Below are 19475 nucleotides of genomic sequence, written 5' to 3' on the forward strand. Positions count from 1 at the left end.
AACCACTGAAACTGTGATCCAAATAAATTTCTCCTCCCTAGTCGCAGGTATTGGATATGTTGTCCAGCAACAGGATATCTAATACAATGGGTACAAGAAAGCTGCAGAAGACTCAAAGGAGGCTTTCCCCGAGGAAGGGGAGGCCTGTCTACATACTGCAGACATCTCTGTCTCCACCTTACATGGGAAGAGACAGCTTCAAAGCCTGCATGGCCCACAAGCACACCTATTCAACTCATCAGAGGGAGTAGGGATCCTTTTCTTTCTGAGCTATGCTACTAATCCAAAGCACAATCTTGAACAGAAAAAAGTAGTACTACACACTTTATCATTTGTGAAAAAGTACAGTACAGATGCCAGGAAGGTGCTCTGGCACTAGAATCAAAATGAATAGTGTTTATCTTGTTAGCAAGTATATAATATCCCCCAACTGTTACCGACTTGAGATATTAAAAAGGAGATAAGGCATAGGGCTAATCATGGCACTCAGCAAATGTTAGCTTATATCTTTTCTTTTTCCCACAAAATATTTCCTTTAAGATTAGAGGTTAAGTGTTGGATGTGTTGAGTTTGAGCTGCCTATTGGACAGATAAGTGGGGTTATCAAGCAGACAAGTGGAGAGATGCATGGGTCCAGGGTTTACAGATGGGAGAAGATAAAAAGATGATGGGGCTGAGCACAGTGGTGCATGACTGTAGTATGAGCTGGTCAGAAGGCTGAGGCAGGAGGATCACAAATTCAAGGTCAACCTGGGAAATATAATGATTCTATTTAAAAACAGAAGATGAAGAACCAGCAAAATAGAGAGTGTGGTATAGAGAGCATACCATATAGAGGGTATAAAGATTTTATATAGATTTACAGAATAAAATTGAGAGTCTAGAAACAAATCCTTACATTTATGGTCAAGTGATACAAGTTTGCCAAGACAAACTGGGAAAGAATAACTTTTCAACCAATGCTAGGACAACTGGATATCAATACGCAAAAGAATCAAATTGGATCACCTCACTCCATACATAAAAATTTACTTAAACTGAGTCAAAGTCCTAAGTGTAAGAGCTAAAGCTACAAAGTTCTTAGAATAAAACATAGAGGTAAATCTTCATGACTTCAGATAAGATAATGGTTTCTTGGCTATGACACCAAAAAATACAAATAATAAAAGAACACCTGGTAAGTTAGATATCCAAATTTAAAATACTTGTGCTTCAAAGGAGACCATCAGGAAAGAAGCCAATCCACTGAATAAGAAAATGTTCTTATAAGTTATCTACCTGAAAATGGGCTTGTGTAAAAGAAGAATCCAAACTCTTAGAACTCAATAATAAACAGAGAAAAATAACCCAGTGTTGGAGCACTGGCAGATTGGGACATGAGGATTAGCTATTCAAGGCTAGACTGGGAAACTTAGCAATTTAATGAGACCCCTTGGTTAACAAGTGTTAAAGAGGAACTGAAGAAGTTGGAATCTTCATATACTGTTGATGGAAATGTAAATGGTACAGCTGCTTTGGAAAACAGTCTAGCAGTGCCTCCAAAGGCTACAGAGTTGCTATATCCCCATTTCCATCCAGAGACTCCAAAAGCGAAAACACATATCTACACCAAAATGGGTGCCTCAAGGCTTACAGTAGCAGTATTTACTCTAGCCAAGAACCAGTTTTGTCATATCTAAATAATGAAACATTATTCATCAATAAAAAGGAATGAAGTGCTGAGACACACTCTAACATGGATGAACCTTAAAAACATTGTGCCAGGCTAAAGAGGGAAAACACAAAAGACTACACATATTGTATGATTCTAAAATAAGCACATCCATGAAGATAAAAAGTAGTTGTTGCCTGGGACTACAAAGGAATAGGAGAATGAAGGCAGGGGGAAGAAGTGGAAGGGGGTGACTGCTAAAGTACACAGTGAGTGATGAAAATATTCTAAAATTGCATAACTCTGTGAATATATTAAGTCATTAAATTTTATGTTTTAAATAGGTATGGTTATACGGCATATTCATTATATCTTTATAAAGCTGTTGCCAAAAAAAGGGAAGCAGAAAGCAATGTGCTTAGATCATTCGGTACTAGTACTAAAAGCATAGGGACAGAGAGAGAGAGAGAGAGAGAGAGCACAGAGAATTGAGTACAATGGTGAAATGAAGGGCCAGGGATTTAGCTCAGTGGTTCTAGCACCTGCCTCGCAAGTACAAGGACCTGAGTTCGATCCCCAGAACTGGAAAAAATAAATGGGGGCCAGGGATTTAGCTCAGTGGTTCCACTGCCTGCTTCACAAACTCAAGGTCCTGAGTTCAACCCCCATATAAAAAAAAAAAAATCCTATGGATGCTATTTATAATGGTGAAATGAAAAGTTAGAACTATCAAGAGGCCAGCAGTATAGTTCAGTTGTAGAGCATATGCTTAGCATGTACCAGGCCCTAGGTTCCCAGCAAGAAAAGGGGAAAAAAAAATCTGCTCAAATGAGATAAGAAAGCCTATGAATTTCAATACTCATTGGCTTCTTCATCCTTCATGCTCTCTACTTTTCAAACCTGGTCAGGGCATCCTATTCTGAAAATGACTTCATCACCACTACTGGAATGTCAGGAGCCAAAGAGTCACTCGGGCTCTTCTGCCCAGAAGGACCAGGGTCTGGCCAGAGCAGAGCAATGAAGTGCCAAAGGAGGAGGCAGCCTGGACAGTTACCATACCAATGGCCCATTCTCTACCGTGGAAGTAAAAAGAATAGGAAGCTCATGAATTGTGTGATTCGTAAACTGCAAAGATCATGTGTGCTTGAACTGAAATAGCTTAAGGGAGGGGAATGTGAAAACAATGCAAAAAAAAATACTAGGTCATTGGAATATCATGCTACATTTCATTAACTTAATCCTTATGTGGCAAAATACATGAATCCAGGTCTTCATCAAAACAAAATATGTCCACCCTCTCTCTAGTTCACATTAAACTTATATAGATCATTAAGTGTCAGTTCCAGCTCTCTTTCCCCCTGCCTCACCTATTCCATTCTAGTTTGTTTTTTTGTTTTGTTTTGTTTTGTTTTTTGGTTTTTGGTTTTTTTTTTGGTACCGGGGTTTGAACTCAGGTCCTTGAGCTTGCAAGGCAGGCCACCGAACCATTCTGGTTTTTAAAAGTTGGACATTTAGATATCTCGCTTTGGCTATTATAAGAGTACAAGCTTCACTGAGGGTAAGAGTTTGACTCTCTTTTCTACTGCCAAATTCCTGTAACCTAGTGTGGCACTTACATCATCGCCGTTGCCATCATCACCACTAACACCACCATCATCATCATCACCATCATCTGGCTAACACAGAATATTCATTGTGCGTCAGGGACTCACAGAAATAGCTAAAGAATATTATGCTGCAGGTAGCTGAAATAACTAATTCTACTTCTAGGAATTAATTCTATAGAAATAATTATGAATGTGCAAAAATAGTTAACAATAGTAATATATATGCTCTCACTTTTCTAAGCACTTTATTTATTAATCCTCTTAACAGCCCAGCAAGACTAGCACTATTATTAGGCCCCTTTTATGCTACACAAAAGCAAGGTCAGGCAGATTAATTAACTTGCTCAGAGTGAAATCGGTAAAAACTACAGCCAAGATTTTTAAACTAGAGTCTACACTGTGACCACTACATTATACTGCAACAAAGATAACCACCACAGGTGTATTTATGGGAGGAGTTAGGAAAACCTAGACATACAAAAGGAACTGTTATTTTAAGATACTCCAAAAGTAAATATCATTTATCCATTTAATATAGAACAGTGAAATAGAAAAATGTATTCAACAAAATTGGATATATACATATATTTGAGAAAAGGATATTCTCCGAAGTGTTACCAATAGTATTAAAATTATACATTACTTTGTGCTTGTCAGTAATTTCTAAATGTTCTTCAATAAATATATTCATTTTACAAAAAAATAAAATTGAAAGAGAACTCCATATCTAAACTTGAACTAAAGATTTCCCAGACATATACAGATTGTGGTCTATTTAACAAAACAAAGAACAAAAAAAAAAGAGATTATTCATTTAAATTTAAGCAAAGGGCTTTGTCTGGTATTTAAACCAGTGTTTTCTAAAGCAAGTTGCACAAAATATTCAGTCCACACATAACAACTAAATGTGTGGGGAAATATTCAAACAAGTTTACTGCAGTACTTCTCAGAATGTTTAACATTCCATATACACTATGGATCTCAGAGAGGGTGCAGTATATAACATTTTTCAAATGCATTTCAAGCAGCAGGACTATTAGAGTAGGTTAAATCCAAGACATTGCTTTGGGAGGAGGACACAAAAGCCTAGTAACTTGTAGCAGAAGCAATGAGGACTTAGGATACACTGTTAAAAAGACATTTAAGATGAAAAGAGGTTAATAAGAGAAAGTGGGTGTAGGGAGAATCCTGTATACATGTCTATTCCCTGAGTTCTGCCTTCAGTGCTCCCTGGAATTGACTATACCAAGCAAAATAAGAACCAGTGAGAGAACTAGATCCCTGAATCAGATAAAGGACACAAGTGATACTCAAAAGAACCTAAACAGGGAACTCCAATAGTATCTAGAGAATACAACACAAATTATTTTGAGACAAGAGAACCATGCCCATAGGCACAAACATCAGCCCTGGCTGATGACTAAGATGGCTATGGACAGAGCTTCAAGGAAATCTGGGTGAAAGCCTAATAAAAACTGAGCAGTAGAGCAGTAGACAAATTTAATTTACTTTTATTTTTAGTGCCAGAGACTGGGTCATGCACGAAGGAGAAATAAGGAAGCACAGAATCAGATGGAATTTTATTTAAAAGTAATTCAATCTCTCAGTCAAAAAACACTTCTTGGGCCATGTTCTATGCCTTGCAAGCTTCTCCCTACCCCCACAGCCCATCAGGTCTTTAACTTTCACTTCTCCTTCAAAATTCAGCTCAAGCATCACCCCCTTTAAGAAGTATTATCTGAAGTCTATCCAACATACTTGCACCATTTAAGAAACAAGCTATCGTTCATTCTCACTACCTGTCAGGCAGCTGATACATTCCCCCTTCAGACACCTCTTTGCACTATGCAAAGATTATTTTCTTTCTTAAAATTTTATTTCTTAGTACATGTTTGCAGTACATAATGATTACATTCATCGCAAGGAGTTGGTAAATATACATAACACATCTTAATTCCTTTTTTTTTGGTCTCCTTCCCCTCTGTTGCCTCCCTTCTCCCTCCATTTCTCAATTCTCTTGGTCCCTCAAAAGATCTATCTCTGTTTCCTACTACCTATTTTTTATTTTACTATATAGAAAGATTATTGATCTGTTTATATTTCTGACTTTGCGTATCCCACCAAGTCCTTCCAAGGCCTAGCTACTGCTTGTGGATCTCACTGGTGAATGAGTCAAAGCGCCTCTGAAGCGCAGGGTGCGAGAGATCAAAATCACTCAGAAGTTATCCCTTCTCAGAGGGAGGTCATGAGCTCCAGAGGAAAAAGGAGGTAAACAAGTAGCCTTCGCAACAGGATGAAGAATGTAGTAAATACATAATAGCATGGGCAAAGGAAGTTTCTGTGCTTTCTGGTACAAAGAGATTATGTGCACAAGCTTTATACAGAAAAACATGTTCGTGCCCTGAACCTGTCTTGCAACAAGCTTATCACACAAGCACACTGGCCTTACAAATAACCTGCATGTGTACCCTCGCTGTTCAGTCAGGAGTAGATGAGTACATGTGCACTTCATTTCTTTCTTTACAGAGGTGCATTGTATTTTTGGAGCTAGGTAATCTTCTGCTCAAGTAGCTGTTTCTCCAAGCTAAACTTAACCCAGAAGATAAGAGAGGGAGGCCAAAGGATAATCTACGACATCCACCATCTTTCATCTGCAATTATGTGTAAGCCCTGCAATCATTCCATTTTTTTCTAGTTTTCAAGCAATTGGTTCAGTTGGAAGTCAAGTTTATGAACAGACCGGCTGTAACCACAAAGGAATATTCCCCTGTGATTAATCACTAAAATGATAGGTGTTAAATAAATACAAAGGAAAGAGAGATTTCCAGCAAAGCAATTTTGCCTCGGTATTTGAAAGGAAAAGACAAGCAACTGAGTGGGTGGAGAAGAGTCAGAATTCACTAGGTGGTGGTGTTCTGCCTTCTGTTCTCTGTCTCTGGTGAAACTCGCTTTGCAAATTCCTTCTGAAAAGGCACAGGCAAGAAAGGAAAAGTACCTCCGCAGTTCATTCATGACCTTGAAGGCCTTCCCCATGTGGGCAGGGTTGACGGTGACTGTCCTCTGGTTCTTCTCATCCTCTCCAGCCTGTATCAGAAGCTGGGAGCTTGGTGTGATGCTGTGAACAGGAAGGAAAAGGAAGAGGAAAGAGAGATCACACATTAGTACACCGAGTCATCCAGCTGTCACGGGTGCACACGCAGACCCACCCTCCAGCAGTATCTCTGTTAGCCTGATCTGACCTACCAGGGAAGGAAGTATCTTGCAGGTATTGCTGCAGAATCTTTCAATGCAACGTGCCTTCTTCTAATGGAAGCCAGGTGCTCAGCTTGGCCATCAAGTACTATGTGACTTTGTAGGAGGTCCTTATGCTCCATCTCCACCACCAAAACTGAGGGAGACTATGTACCCTATTACTCAATACACAAGGATGTCTGTTCAGTTGACATTTAATGGCGGATACTGTGCACCAGCCACAGTATTTAAATTTAAAGGAAATACAGCAATAAACAAAGCACAGTCCCCGCCCTCACAAAACTTAGAGTTTAGTAGAAGAGAAAGCCAAGTAAATATTCAGATATCATATTTTAAGTATTTTGATCTATAGGAGCTACAGAAGAACAGAGAATAGGAAACTATCACAGTGACACCAGGCTGAAGGAAAACAACTTCCTAGAGGCAGAAACCAGCAGGAAGGATAGAGATTAGCCAGGTAAAATGAAAGATGGAGAGGCAGAGGACACAGTATGTGCCCAGATAAAAAGAGGACAAAAAGCAAAGTGTGTTCAAAGTACTGGAAGTTTGAGTCAAACTATAAGCAAGCTCAGGAGGAGTCTGTCCCAGGGGAGTGTGGATCTTTTTCTGAAACAATGAGAGGAAATCAAAGACTCTGAAACAGAAAAGTGGGACAGGAAGCAGATGAACAAATTCATGCTTTAGAAAGATCATGTTGCCTATGGTATGAAGAACAGTGGAACAAGAATGAACGCTTCTAAGAAACCACAATCCCATAGAAAGACTAAGGATTGTGATTCTTGTGGGAAGAAAGGTTATCCGTGTGCACTAAGTGAGCAGGTGATAACAAGCAAGAGTCACCCATAATCTCAGCACCTTCTCTGCTGAAATCAAGAAAAAAAAAAAAACACTCATATCTCTGTGGGATGCCAGACAGTGCCCAACTACTCCTGAACACTCCTTCTGGTGTGGGGAGATAGGAAGGAGGAAACAAAAGAATTAGCAAGGATATTCTTACCACATTGGTTAAACTATTCGATAGTTCCCAGGTGAAGTTTGGGACCACGTAGTTACCACTATTTGGACAAAGCTAAGCTTTGTTTTTCTGGGGATAGAACCTCTTCCACTTGCCTAGATTTGGGGACCCACAGTTTACCCCCACTCAGGGACACTGAAAGTTGTCTCTTCTGACTTTGCCTAGCAGGCCTCTGTCCATGCTTACCACCTAGACCCGCAAAGTAGACAGAGAAAGGGCCTGCTATGGCTAAGAGAATCTTTCAGAAGCCGAGGAGTCTCTATAAATCTCATACTGAGACTCATATCTATTCTAACATTCAAATATAAACATCATAGCAGACCATGGCTTCTATCATTCTAACAGGCTCCTCTTTTGACTTTCTTGCCTACTTTCAAATGTAATGCAAATGTAAATCATGGATAACTGAACATTCGGACTGTTTGGATTCAAATAAATTAACTGAGCAGAGAAGACAAATATCAAGAGATATACAAAGGAAGTTGGTTGGAGTTCTGTTTAAGCAGTTAAAGAAATCTCAAGCCAGAAAATGTGATGAGAGAGCAGAAGTACCCAGCAAAGATGAAAATGTCAGAAAATGTAAGAAATCCCACTAGTTACTGCTTTTCCTTATTCCAAAACCAGAGAGATAATAATCTCTATTTTCTACTTCAAAACCAGAAAGATTTTTATTTTCTACTGAAAGTTTAATATTTTTGCTTTTGATATTTGAACTCGTTTTACCTGATACTAATTTCTATGTCATAAGGTGAAAGAGTTACAATTTTCCCATAAGCTTGATTTATTGATACTTCTTATTTATCCCACTCAACTGTCCCGCCACCTTAGGTCATAAATTAAAGCTCCAAACATATAGAGATCTACTTTTGGATACTTTAAACCTTTCCACTGATTTGATCTGTCCATCTCTACATGAGCACTATTTATTTCTGTAGCTTCAGAATAAGGTCTGACATCTGATCACACAATTTCCCAATCCTATTATTATTTTTGTTGTTTTTGTTTTGGTACCAGGGGATCCCTGGCCCATTGATCATATTCTTTCTCTCCCCTGACGTTTTCTCTCCCTCCCTCCTCACAATTGTGAAGCAGGCGGCCACACCACTGAGGTGACTCCCTGGCCTTCCTATTATTCTTGAGAAGTATCTTGAGGATTTAAATTTCTTTACTCTTTTGGGTAAATATCAGTTATCAGCTTGTCAGATAACACAAAAAACCCTGATAGGATTTTGATAGAAACTACACTGAATTTATACATCAATTTGGATAGAACCAACATCTTTCTGATTATCATGCCTTCCTATTCATGAACATGGGCTCTCTTCCATTTATTTAGGTCCTCTTTAATGTCATTTCTCTTTTTCCATATGAACACATTACACTTATTTGATTAGATTTGTTCTAAGTATGCTACAGTTTTGTTATTTTATAATAGAAATTGAATCTTTTAACGTATATTTTGATTGTTATAATGTTGCAATTAATTTATGAAAGTTGATCCTATAATCAACCACTTTACCAAATGATTCTATTATTTCTATTTTCCTATTCAGTCAATCAGGTATTCTTTGTAGATATCCAATTACCTGTACATAATGCCAAAGTAAGCACTGTACCACTGAGATATACCCCAGCCATAAAGCCAGAGATTTTCCTCTTTTTCTCTACTTTTTGAAAGAAATGTGTTAGTGGCTAAGATGGTTATATAATCAAACTGAAAGAGTGATAGTGAACATTCTTATCATATCCCTAACCTTATAAATGTCTCCAATGTTCCTTCATTGTATACACTTGCTGAAGAATTTTTAGATTAGGTTTACCAAGTTCAGAAAATTCTCTTTGATTTTTATTCAGAGTCTTTATTCATAGTTATACTGAATTTTATCAAATAGCTTTATAAATTTAATGAGATAATGTGTAGTTGTTTTTCCTTAATGTTTTAATGCAGCGAATAACAACTTTTCTAATAATAAACCATATTTACATTCCTGAAATAAATCTGGAAACTATAAAATATTGTACAAATATTCATTATTAATATTGTCTTCAAACTGTGGAGAGATGTAAAAGCCAAGATGAGAAAACATAATTTGGTACAGACCAAGGGACCAAAAAGCCTAGAGGACAGATATTATTAGCTCTGCTTCACAAATATGGAACAGGTATGGATCAGATAGAGCCATAATGAAAATGCTGATAATCCAGTGTGGCTGATGAATAGTAAAGCTCATTCTTCCTGTTGCATTGCTCTTTGCACTTTTTGGTCCTTCTAAGAATAATATATGTCTTTGTTAATACAATGTTGTGTTTACCAAAAGGTCTCTAACATATATTACCAGGCCAGGGATTTAGCTCAGCGGTTCAGTGGCCTGCCTTGCAAGCACAAGGACCCGAGTTCGATCCCCAGTACCAAAAAAAAAAAAAAAAAAAAAAAAAAAAAAAAAAAAAAAAAAAAAAAAAAAAAAAAAAAAAAAAAAAAAAAAAAACCACATATATTGCCTATTATCAGGTGATTAAAATCCAACAAAATATAATTCAAACCAGAGCCTCTCTGAAAGAGCAGCTGACTTGCTGATGACCCCAGAGCTAGCTAGGAAAAGTACATCAGTTTCCACAATCCACCCAAAGCACTTTCTACCTTGACACACAGGGCAGGTTTGACATCAGAAGGAACCAAAGGCTACCTTTTCCCCTTGCTCTTAACACTGTGAAGACACAGGAAGTCAGAAGTGGATTCTGGGCACTTGGTTTCTGAAAGGTGCAAGTTTCTTGACAACTCATTAACTTTGCAGAGAGCAGCACACTAAGGAGTCTGAGTCTCATATAAGATCAAATAAATAAGAAAAAGCAGGGGTGGGATGTGAGCTCGAATGTCCTCAAGCTTTTTTCACCATAGCCTGCCCCTTTCAACAATATCATGTGTGCACGTCCATAAGTGGACACACACAGCCTGGAATCACATGCCGTGGCCCAGAGCTGCCAGGTTCTGCCATTTCCTGCCCTAAAACTTTCCCCCTTCTGCTCATATCAGATCTTAATTACTTAGTCCCAAAATGACGATGCATTTCCCCGCAGCAAGGTTCAATTCCCAGATTTCTTTGATCTTGATCCTAAACAAGGCTTGTAGAGTCCCTCTCCCTACCTGTGAAACAAGTCTTCACTGAGTTATATTCCCACTGTCCTATCCAAGCTCTTTGGGAAGACTCAGCTGCAAGATATTTTTGAGGAAAAACATTTATTAGTAAATAAGCTTACGCCAAGCACAAAATTAGTGATTTCCTCAAAAATAAAATCTGGCTCTGGCCCCCATTAAAAATCACACCAGCCTTCCACATCTAGCCCAACTGAGGTGATTCAGCCTTTAGGGTTTTATGATCTGGCCCGAGGTTTGCAGCCTTTCAAATCTCATAATACTCAATGCTTATTTATATGCGCTCCTGCCACCAGACCTGAAGCTCTGGCTGCTGAACAAGAGAGCAATCATCTTACTCCAGTGCCCAGAGTTCCAGCAACATTCAGGTGGGACCACAGTTAAGATTCAAATGGCTTGGTTCTGGCACCTGCCTCATAAGCGCAAGGACCTGAGTTCGATCCCCAGTACAAAACAAAAAGATTCAAATAGGTAACCCATCACAGATGCAGTGAGGGGTTTGCAGGCTAGGCAAAACCCCTTTTTCTTGCAGGAATATACAGAAATGGTGATCTAAGCCATTTTGCGTACAAGCAACAGCAAATCAGAATATATCAAACTACACAACTTTGTCAAACCTCTAAGTATTAGGCTTAATAACTTAATTAATTTCACACATTACCCTTTTGCTAGCAAACACACTTGAACCAACATTGGTGTCATGGTGAATCCCCTGCAGTGAATGATTCCTACATCATAACGTAAACACTGTACCATTTTTTTCTTTTGGTTTTGTTTTTGTTTTTTGGTACTGGGAATCGAACTTGGTTGTGGTTGAACAAATAAATTTTTGTTGTTGTTTTGGTACCAAGGATCATACTCTGGACCTTGTGCTTGCGAGGCAGGAGGCACCAGTGAGCTAAATCCCTGGTCCTACTGTACCATTTTTAAAGGAACAGTTCAGCTTTGCCTCCTCTAGGAAACCCTCTAAATACTTCAGCCCTAAGTAATCTCCTCCTGGATCGCTGTGAGTTTGAGACCAGCCTGGGCTATACAGTAAGTTCCATGTCAGTCTCAATTACATAGTGAAACCCTGTCTCACAAAACAAAAAAAAAAACACAAACAAACAAAAAAATAAGTAATCTCCTTCTCTAAATTCCTATAGCATTTCTGGCCTATGATTCAACTGGTATATAGAATACTGCCCTGTATTTGATTACTTTTTCATGGCGCAAGTCTATCCACTACCTCACTCATATGATATTCAACAGACATGGAGGGAAAGACCCTCTTCCTAGAGTGGCCTTTCCAGAATACCAGTGAGATCAAGCTTCTCATTAATTCCTCACTGCATCCCCAGTGAATTTCAGAGATCTGGGCCTTTAGAATCTCATTACTGCCCTGAAGACTTCTCATCAATATATGCTATGGGTCATACCTGGGTTGTGCCCAAAAGACTTCATGTGTTCAGAGAAAGGGCTTTTGGAAGATCACTGAATCACGGGAACACTGTCCTCATTGGTGGATTAATCCACGAATAAGTTCAGAGCTAAATGTGCTGTTAGGGTTGGGCCCTGGCTGGAGGTGAGTTACTGAAAGTGTGACCTAGAATGGTATACCCCTTCCTGGTCTTCGCTTCCCTCTGTGCTTCGTGAGTGCCGTGTCATAAAGAGGTTTACTCCACAGCCAACATTTTCACTGCACCCTTTTTGCCTTGGAGGAACCTGACTATGGACTGAATTCTCTAAAAAACTGTGAGCCAAAATAAGCCTCTTCTCCTTTAATTTGAGATCATCAGATCTTGTGTCTCAGTGATGAGAAAGTGACTAAGATATCATAGTACTAAAATATTTATAGTTGCCTAAATATGCTAGACTCTTCTGCTTGGTTGTTGGTTTGTTTGCCTAAAAAACATTTCTTTTTTTTTTTCTTTCTTTTTTTTTTTGTGTGTGTATGATATTGGGGTTTGAAACCAGGGCCTTCACAGTGGTGAGCTACATCCTTAGCCATTTTTCTTTTTAGTTTTGAGGCAGAGTTGCACTAAATTACTAAATTGCCCAAGTTGGGCTTGAATTTTTAATCCTCTTGCCTCAGCCTCCCTCAGTGATGGAATTACAAGCACTCACTACCATACCTGACACCTAGAAACATTTTCTATCCACACTTTTTCCTCCCGGTGCTGCAAGCGTCTTCTGAAAGGCTTCCCTACACTCCTCCATGACTAGTGACGAGTTTCCCCTCTTCTGTGCTCCTAGAGTATTCTGTGCTTCCCTCTGAAATGTAAACAGCTCTTTCTCATCTGTCTTCCCAACACAGAGTGTACTGGAAAATATTTAACAGTTCGCTGGTGGTGATATGTAACCTCTGCCAATTTCCATGGTGTAATTACTCTCACCATGGCAAATTTCAAACTACTGTACCACTGCTAAGCATAGGATTTGAGAAGAGATGTGTGCAGCTGCTATATATAAAAGTATTTCTTCTCTAAGATACAATAAACATAATCTCAAAGGCCTAGCCAATCTTAAAAGAAATAGAAAGCATTGTTTTCTGAGAATTACATTTGTTTCTAATTTATTATAATTTAATTTTAATAATGGTTGTATTTAATAACTGATGCAAAAAACAATCCTGAAAATTTAACAGGCACGTTTTGCAACCTTGACTCCATAAGACTTTCAGCTCCAAGAGAACCAGGATGGTGTATTCTTAGCCTCCAGCAAAGAATAGAAGCTCACTATTAACCATTGAGTAAAGTAATGCACAGATAAATAGATGAGGTACAACTACAGACTACTGAATCTTTCCTTGCTCTCCCTCATTAGAATAATGAAGGCTTTGTCTCCTTCAGTTTCAAGATGAACTCCAAGGCTTGTGCTCTTAATAACAATGTCCACTGACTTCAGATAATGTCTATAACCCATCGGGGTAAGTGGAGCACAAACCGTTATGTCATAGGTTATAATCAAATTCCTAAAACCCCAATTCAAGACTGCTTTCCCCAAAACCACAGGAGAAAACTCTGAAGTGGGTTGTATAAAACAAAACTGAAACACTTAAACAGACAGAAGACAAGAAGAAAAAAGACTAAAAGAAACACAACCCTTGTTATGTGGCATTTTGGAAGCCAAGCTTATATTTGAATAGAACTAAGCGCTCCCATTTGCAGCTCTGATAGAGGCCACAGTGTACTTTCACAAGTTAAAAAGAAAAGTCTAGGAAGTTACGTTGAGCATCTAAAAATCCTCATAAAAAGCTACAGATTTCTATCCTGAGAGCCACTGAACTTATTTAACAGAAGAAAAAAAAAATCTAAGGACAAAGCATGTTCAAGGTATTTTTTTTTTACATAGCTTATTAATGGTGTATTCAGTTTAACCTAGTTTTGGGGGTTTTCCAGAAATTCAAAAAAAAAATGGGTCAGGTCTACCAATGGCAGATTTTATCAGATAAAGCATTGGCATAAGAAAACTTACACAAAATTTTCTTGTCTGGATCTATCTTAACAATCTAAAACTTAGCAAGGAAAATCCTAAAAAGCCAAATCTGGATTTTGGGAAATAAAGAGGCTTCTTTCACTGGCTTTGTTTCTGCAGTTGAAGGGCTTAATTTGCCAAAAAGTATTTCCAAAACAGAAATTTTCAGTTTCAGTTATCATAGCTGTAATGCATGCACATCTGCTTCAGGAAACAGTGATGCCCAAAAGATTCTACTCATGATGTTTAGGGATAGATTTGCCAGTGGGAATATAAAAGGTGCTCAGCTGCTCAGCACTTGCCCTTCCCCAGGTCTTGCCAGAATATCATCTAGCACTGCAGAACTCAGCATTTAGGAAGTATTAGCTTTCTACATCATGCCCCCCCTCCAGAATATATTACCTATCTGTTGTTCTTGAAGCAAGGACAGATAAGTGTCTTCTGCTCAGAAGCTCCAGGAGGCCCAGAGGCAGGTTCTCCTTTGAAACAAGCAGCCAGGAAGAGCTGTCCTCTGGGGACACATCACATAAATTCAAGGCAGAGTTGAGTACATGGTGCCCCTCTCAAGTAGCAGCCTCCCTATGCTTCTGATGAGGAAAACAACCATAACTGAAGAAAAATTAACTCCTCCTTTTATGATGCTTCCTCCAGAAGTTACGGTTCTTTGCAACTTTACATACTCTGCCAGTATGGGCCTAGAATGGGGTTTATGACAAAATATATGTGTCATAAAATTTACAATTTTGATCACTTTAAGTGTACAGTGACATTAAGCACATTTGTATTTCTTATGCAATCATTACCACTATCCATTTCCAGAACTTTTTCATCTTTCCAAACTGAAATTTCACATACATTAAACAATATTCATTCCTTCTTCCCTCTGGCCCTTGGCAACCACTTTACTTTCTGTCTCTATGAATTTTGACTAATAATATAAGTGGGAAATTTATTCTAATCCACCCACAAGGCTGGTTTCAGAATTGAAATAAAATACTAGTAGCAAGGTCATTTTCAGTGTCTATGTGTTCTACACACACAGACACAATTTATCACTGAACACAGTAGCTAAGAGCCAGAGAGATCCTTTTACTTTGCAAAATCACCTTCCTGAGACCAATCAAGCCACAATGATTCTCTCGTGGAGGGAGCTGGGGAAGATTAGCACCAGAAGGTCCAGCATAGAACCAGGTAGCTCAGGATGCAGCAAGGTTCACAGGTTCTTCTTAACATCTTGGCCTGAACAAAGGTGTATCCAGTTTGTGGTTCCAAACCCCTAAGGCATCTACATTAAAGTATATATCGTTGAAATTCAAAAGAAAGAAGAAATGTCAAGGCCTGTTAGGTACCCTGTTTTAAGGAAATAGTTTAGATAAGCAAGATGATGGCCTGATAAGCTCTCCCTAGTTTTCTCATGAGAACGGTCACTTATAATCTCCTATGGACGACAAATTTAGGAAAACTCTAAAATATGCCTTGGTTAGTATCCCAGTAGCAACTCACAGGATACAACATGGTAACAGATAGTCACCAATGACACTACCAACTACTAGAAAAATTTGCTAGGTGCTTTATACATTCCATCTCATTTAATCTGCAGAAAAATCCCATAAAGTATAGATAATATTTTTATTCCTTTACACAGAAAAGGAAAATCGGTTCTGCAAAAATGTGACACACTCAAGGCCATACAGTTTGTACAGTATATTCACTATTACGTATTTGTTACTCTAAAGCCTATGCTTCTAATTAGTAGTCTTTCGGGGTAGAAGTTATTTTCATACCCTCATAGCAAAGAAAGAAAATTATTCATTAGAAATTTCTTGCCTGAAAAATTGTTAATGCTTAAAAACAACCTCAGTTAAGCTTTGGCAGGTTAAATATGAAACAAGCCCAAACTCAAGATCCCTCTGGTCCCTGGAGGTTTGACATGTGATCCCAAGCTAGTGATTTCACTTTTCCGACCCTCAACTTGCAGGAAACTTGTAAAACAAGGTTTACTTCCCTCTGTTCTTGCCCTACCTCAAAGCATTTCATCAAGCCAATAATCCATGCTGACATAAGGCTCCTTTCCAAGCATGAACCCATTAGCCAAAGGTTTCTCTCATCTCTCACCAATTTTCTTTGTTAACAGTGTTTCCTATGAAAGTTTTCAGTTAACAGGCAAATAACTGCCCAGCACCTGTTATTTGTACAGCCACATAGTAGTCAAAGAAATATTCAGGTATAAGGTACCATATTAGCCCTAAAGGACGTGTCTCTAAAATTGGACACTTGGAAGATATATGAAACAAAAGCACAAAAAGATCTGGTAGACCTACATAGTACCCAACGCTGAGATACAATTTAGAGATATTAAGAATATCATTGGGGGAAAAAAGAATATCAGTGGAGACCAGAAAAGGTGAGGTTTCCAAAACAAATTCGAATTTTTAAACATATATATATATATATATAGCTTTTGCAAAAGAGGAAGAGAAAGGCACCCACTCAAACAGTGTGGGAGTTAAGGATATGAAGGAGATGGAGTAATGTACAGAATGAGTGGTGATGAAAGAGACCAGCTGAACACTTGATGGGCCTGAGTAAGCAGTGGGAATGGAGATGGGAGCCAGATCTCAGAAGACTTGAGAGCTTGGCATATAAGCTGCACTTGGAGTAGGATCAAAAGGTAGTGAGCTGGATGACCTGGTGAGCATTAGAAGCACACAGTTTCGATTTCTTATCTACTCTCTACCTCCCAAAGAAGAAAAGCAAAAGAACGTGCAACCAGGTGTTCAAAAGCCACACACATCAGCTGTTTCAGCTGAAAGAACCAGAGTTCTTCTGAAAAACAACAGAGCTTTGGGGGTCAAGGGGTCATTACATTTCTGAACACAGAACTGGAAACATAATGCCCAAAAGGGCTCCATTAGCTGCTGGAAGTCTCCCAGCAACCTTTCAGCCCCAATATTCCATGGATCAAATAAACAGCCTTGGTATGCCTCCATCCCATTCCCCTTACCCTCCACTGGCTACTGGATCAGTAAGAAAAAGTGAGGACACTGTCCGCCTCTGCTCAAGGCCTTTAGACGTTCTACTGCCCAGGAGACCACGTGAACTTTAAGCTCCAGTCACAAAGAATTCCCAGAAAGGGGCTGCACAGGCAGCACACTCTGTCTGCAAAGTCCCAGACTCTTCCAGTGGGCGTGACATGAAGAAGCACAGTCCCCAGGGCCTCTTCCGACAGAAAGACAGATGATACCCAACGATCATGCCAGTTCTAATAAGGTCTATATTGTTGATATCATTCTGCCCCATGAGATGCAGGAGTCAAGACAACCAGTGAGAAGGAAAGTGTTTACCAATGTGTTCTCTGGACTGTGGTGACTTAGTTGAGCTTGTTCTCATTTAACCAGCCAGTTACTGTCAAACTTCCCCTAGGTGGTACACTGCCCTGGCTTGACCCCTCCCTGCAGTCTTCCCTCCTCAAAGAAATTTTTAAGTGAGGTCTCTATAAGCACAGACCCACAAAATGAAGAGCCTGACACTCACGAGACTTAAGTCCACAGATACAGGAATGAACCACCCCAGTACTGCACTGAGCACCTTCACAATGGAAAGGTCAGCATCTCAGATAATTTATACATTTTTATGCATGCGACTGCCAGAACATAAACCCAGGCTAGTTAGTACCCACTAAACACAACTACTAAAATTCCCTCCTGCTGATTCCAATTTCTTAGGAAATCCATGATGGAAGAAGTAAGAGTTCCTTCAAAGCACAGATCTTGCAGTATCACTCATAAACTTTTCGACAGAGATGAAACTCAGTTCAGTGGAAGTGTCATCTGACTTGTTTCTCTCCCTCAACCCTGAACATGTGTATATAAGGGCACACGCACACTCGTGTACACACACATACAAACATTTTTAGGAAAGCCATCAGCACAGCACGCCTCCTGAAAATTTGGGCAATTCAGTATAAAAAAAAAATGCAAGTGCTCTATGCCAAGCAATCACCGCTCTGACATCAACACACCCCAACCATAGGGGGAAAAATACACCTGGAGGAAAAAAGCCGGGAAAGGGAAACACCTTAAAACAGCCTGAGGAAGGCAATCCTGAGTCAGCCTGCGCTGAAACTACTCCCCAACGCCAGCCAGGAAGTCCCTTCTTTCGGTGTGCTCCACTACCCAACAAACCCAGACCTTCCTTTGTGGAAACCAGATCTCTGGAGCTTTGAGTCCTGTAAGTGGGTTTTGAAAGGGGCTTCCCTGCTCTGATTGCTGCCCTTTGGGGGTCGGTTAGTGGCCGGGCTTTCCAACACTCCCCCAATGAATGCAAATACAAAAGCTGGTAGCTGCACCACAAGCACACATTTTCTTACACACGCGCGCGCGCGCGCGCACACACACACACACACACACACACACACCGACATACACTTACACATACATACCTTTCACCCTCCATTGCGTGAGGCCCAGTAGGGGTGAAAGCCGCTGAACTGTGCATGCACCCGCGAATCCTAGCTCTGATCTGGGTTCTCCTAGCAGCCTAGCAGGAGATCCGATCAGCAACTGTGATTCAGCATGGCTGCAACCGAAGCCTCCTCCCTCTCGACCCTCCTTCCTCTGACTTACTCCAGGCAGCTTCTACCGCAGAAGCAGCAGCAGTAGAAAATGTCTTACCCAGAGCTCCCTGCAGCCCTTTCAGCTGCTAAAAGCAGCAATCCACTTGCTCCCCCTCCCCCGCAGGCTCCTGCTCCTCGGTCTCCTAGGAACCGTGGCAGCTTCGGTGCCCCAAGAGCGGTGCCACCTTTCCAGCTGCCTGTGCATCTGCCCAGACATTCCAAGCCAGGGCAATTAGCCCACCCCAGGTGTTCCTGCTTCCTATGCCTAGACTGCAAAGAATCAGGCCAGTTCCTCACCAGCTTGAGAAACACTTGCCCCCCTCCCCCAGCCCTCCCTACAGGCTGAGTCTGTCATCCTGGCCAGATTGCTGGAATAAGGAGGCCCCTCTGTGGCCTGCAGTGGAGTTTATACACCGAGGGAAATTCATTTGTGGGTCACAACTCATATTCCAGTTTCTCCTCCCAAAATCATATATATCAGTTCTAAGCCTGAAAGATGGAAAGAAGTTAGGGGGAAAGGGCTTAACAGAACAGCGAAGAACACAAAGAAATTAAAAAGAATATTAAAAAATAAGAAATGAGAAAAATAGGTGAAATTGATACATCCTTTTATTTGTAAAAGGCCAAAGACAATGGCAGCAAAGCCATCACAATGAATACTGTATATACTTTTTGCCATACTGAAAGACCACCAATATTATAGCACAGCCCTAAAACATCTTAAATTC

At 39.8% G+C, this 19475-nt stretch overlaps 1 protein-coding gene across 8 annotated transcripts in view; it reads right to left on the reverse strand.

Moving 5' to 3' along the window:
* Klhl3 (kelch like family member 3) overlaps positions 1-19058 on the reverse strand; it is a 111158-nt gene extending 92100 nt beyond the window's left edge. For 2 of the 8 annotated variants that reach the window (XM_010614113.3, XM_010614111.3), the window contains exons 1-2: positions 18574-18792; positions 6254-6373 (exon numbers count right to left, since the gene is read on the reverse strand). In XM_010614113.3, coding sequence (XP_010612415.1) covers positions 6254-6266 — 13 coding nt within the window. In that variant the 5' untranslated portion in view covers positions 6267-6373; positions 18574-18792. The other 6 variants (XM_010614114.3, XM_010614116.3, XM_010614115.3 and 3 more) reach the window with 6 other exon arrangements.
* Positions 19059-19475: the final 417 nt, after the last annotated feature.

The sequence above is a fragment of the Fukomys damarensis genome, unplaced genomic scaffold (assembly GCF_012274545.1).
Source record: "Fukomys damarensis isolate Sample0158 unplaced genomic scaffold, DMR_v1.0_HiC HiC_scaffold_9, whole genome shotgun sequence".
In the NCBI taxonomy this organism is placed as follows: domain Eukaryota; kingdom Metazoa; phylum Chordata; class Mammalia; order Rodentia; family Bathyergidae; genus Fukomys; species Fukomys damarensis.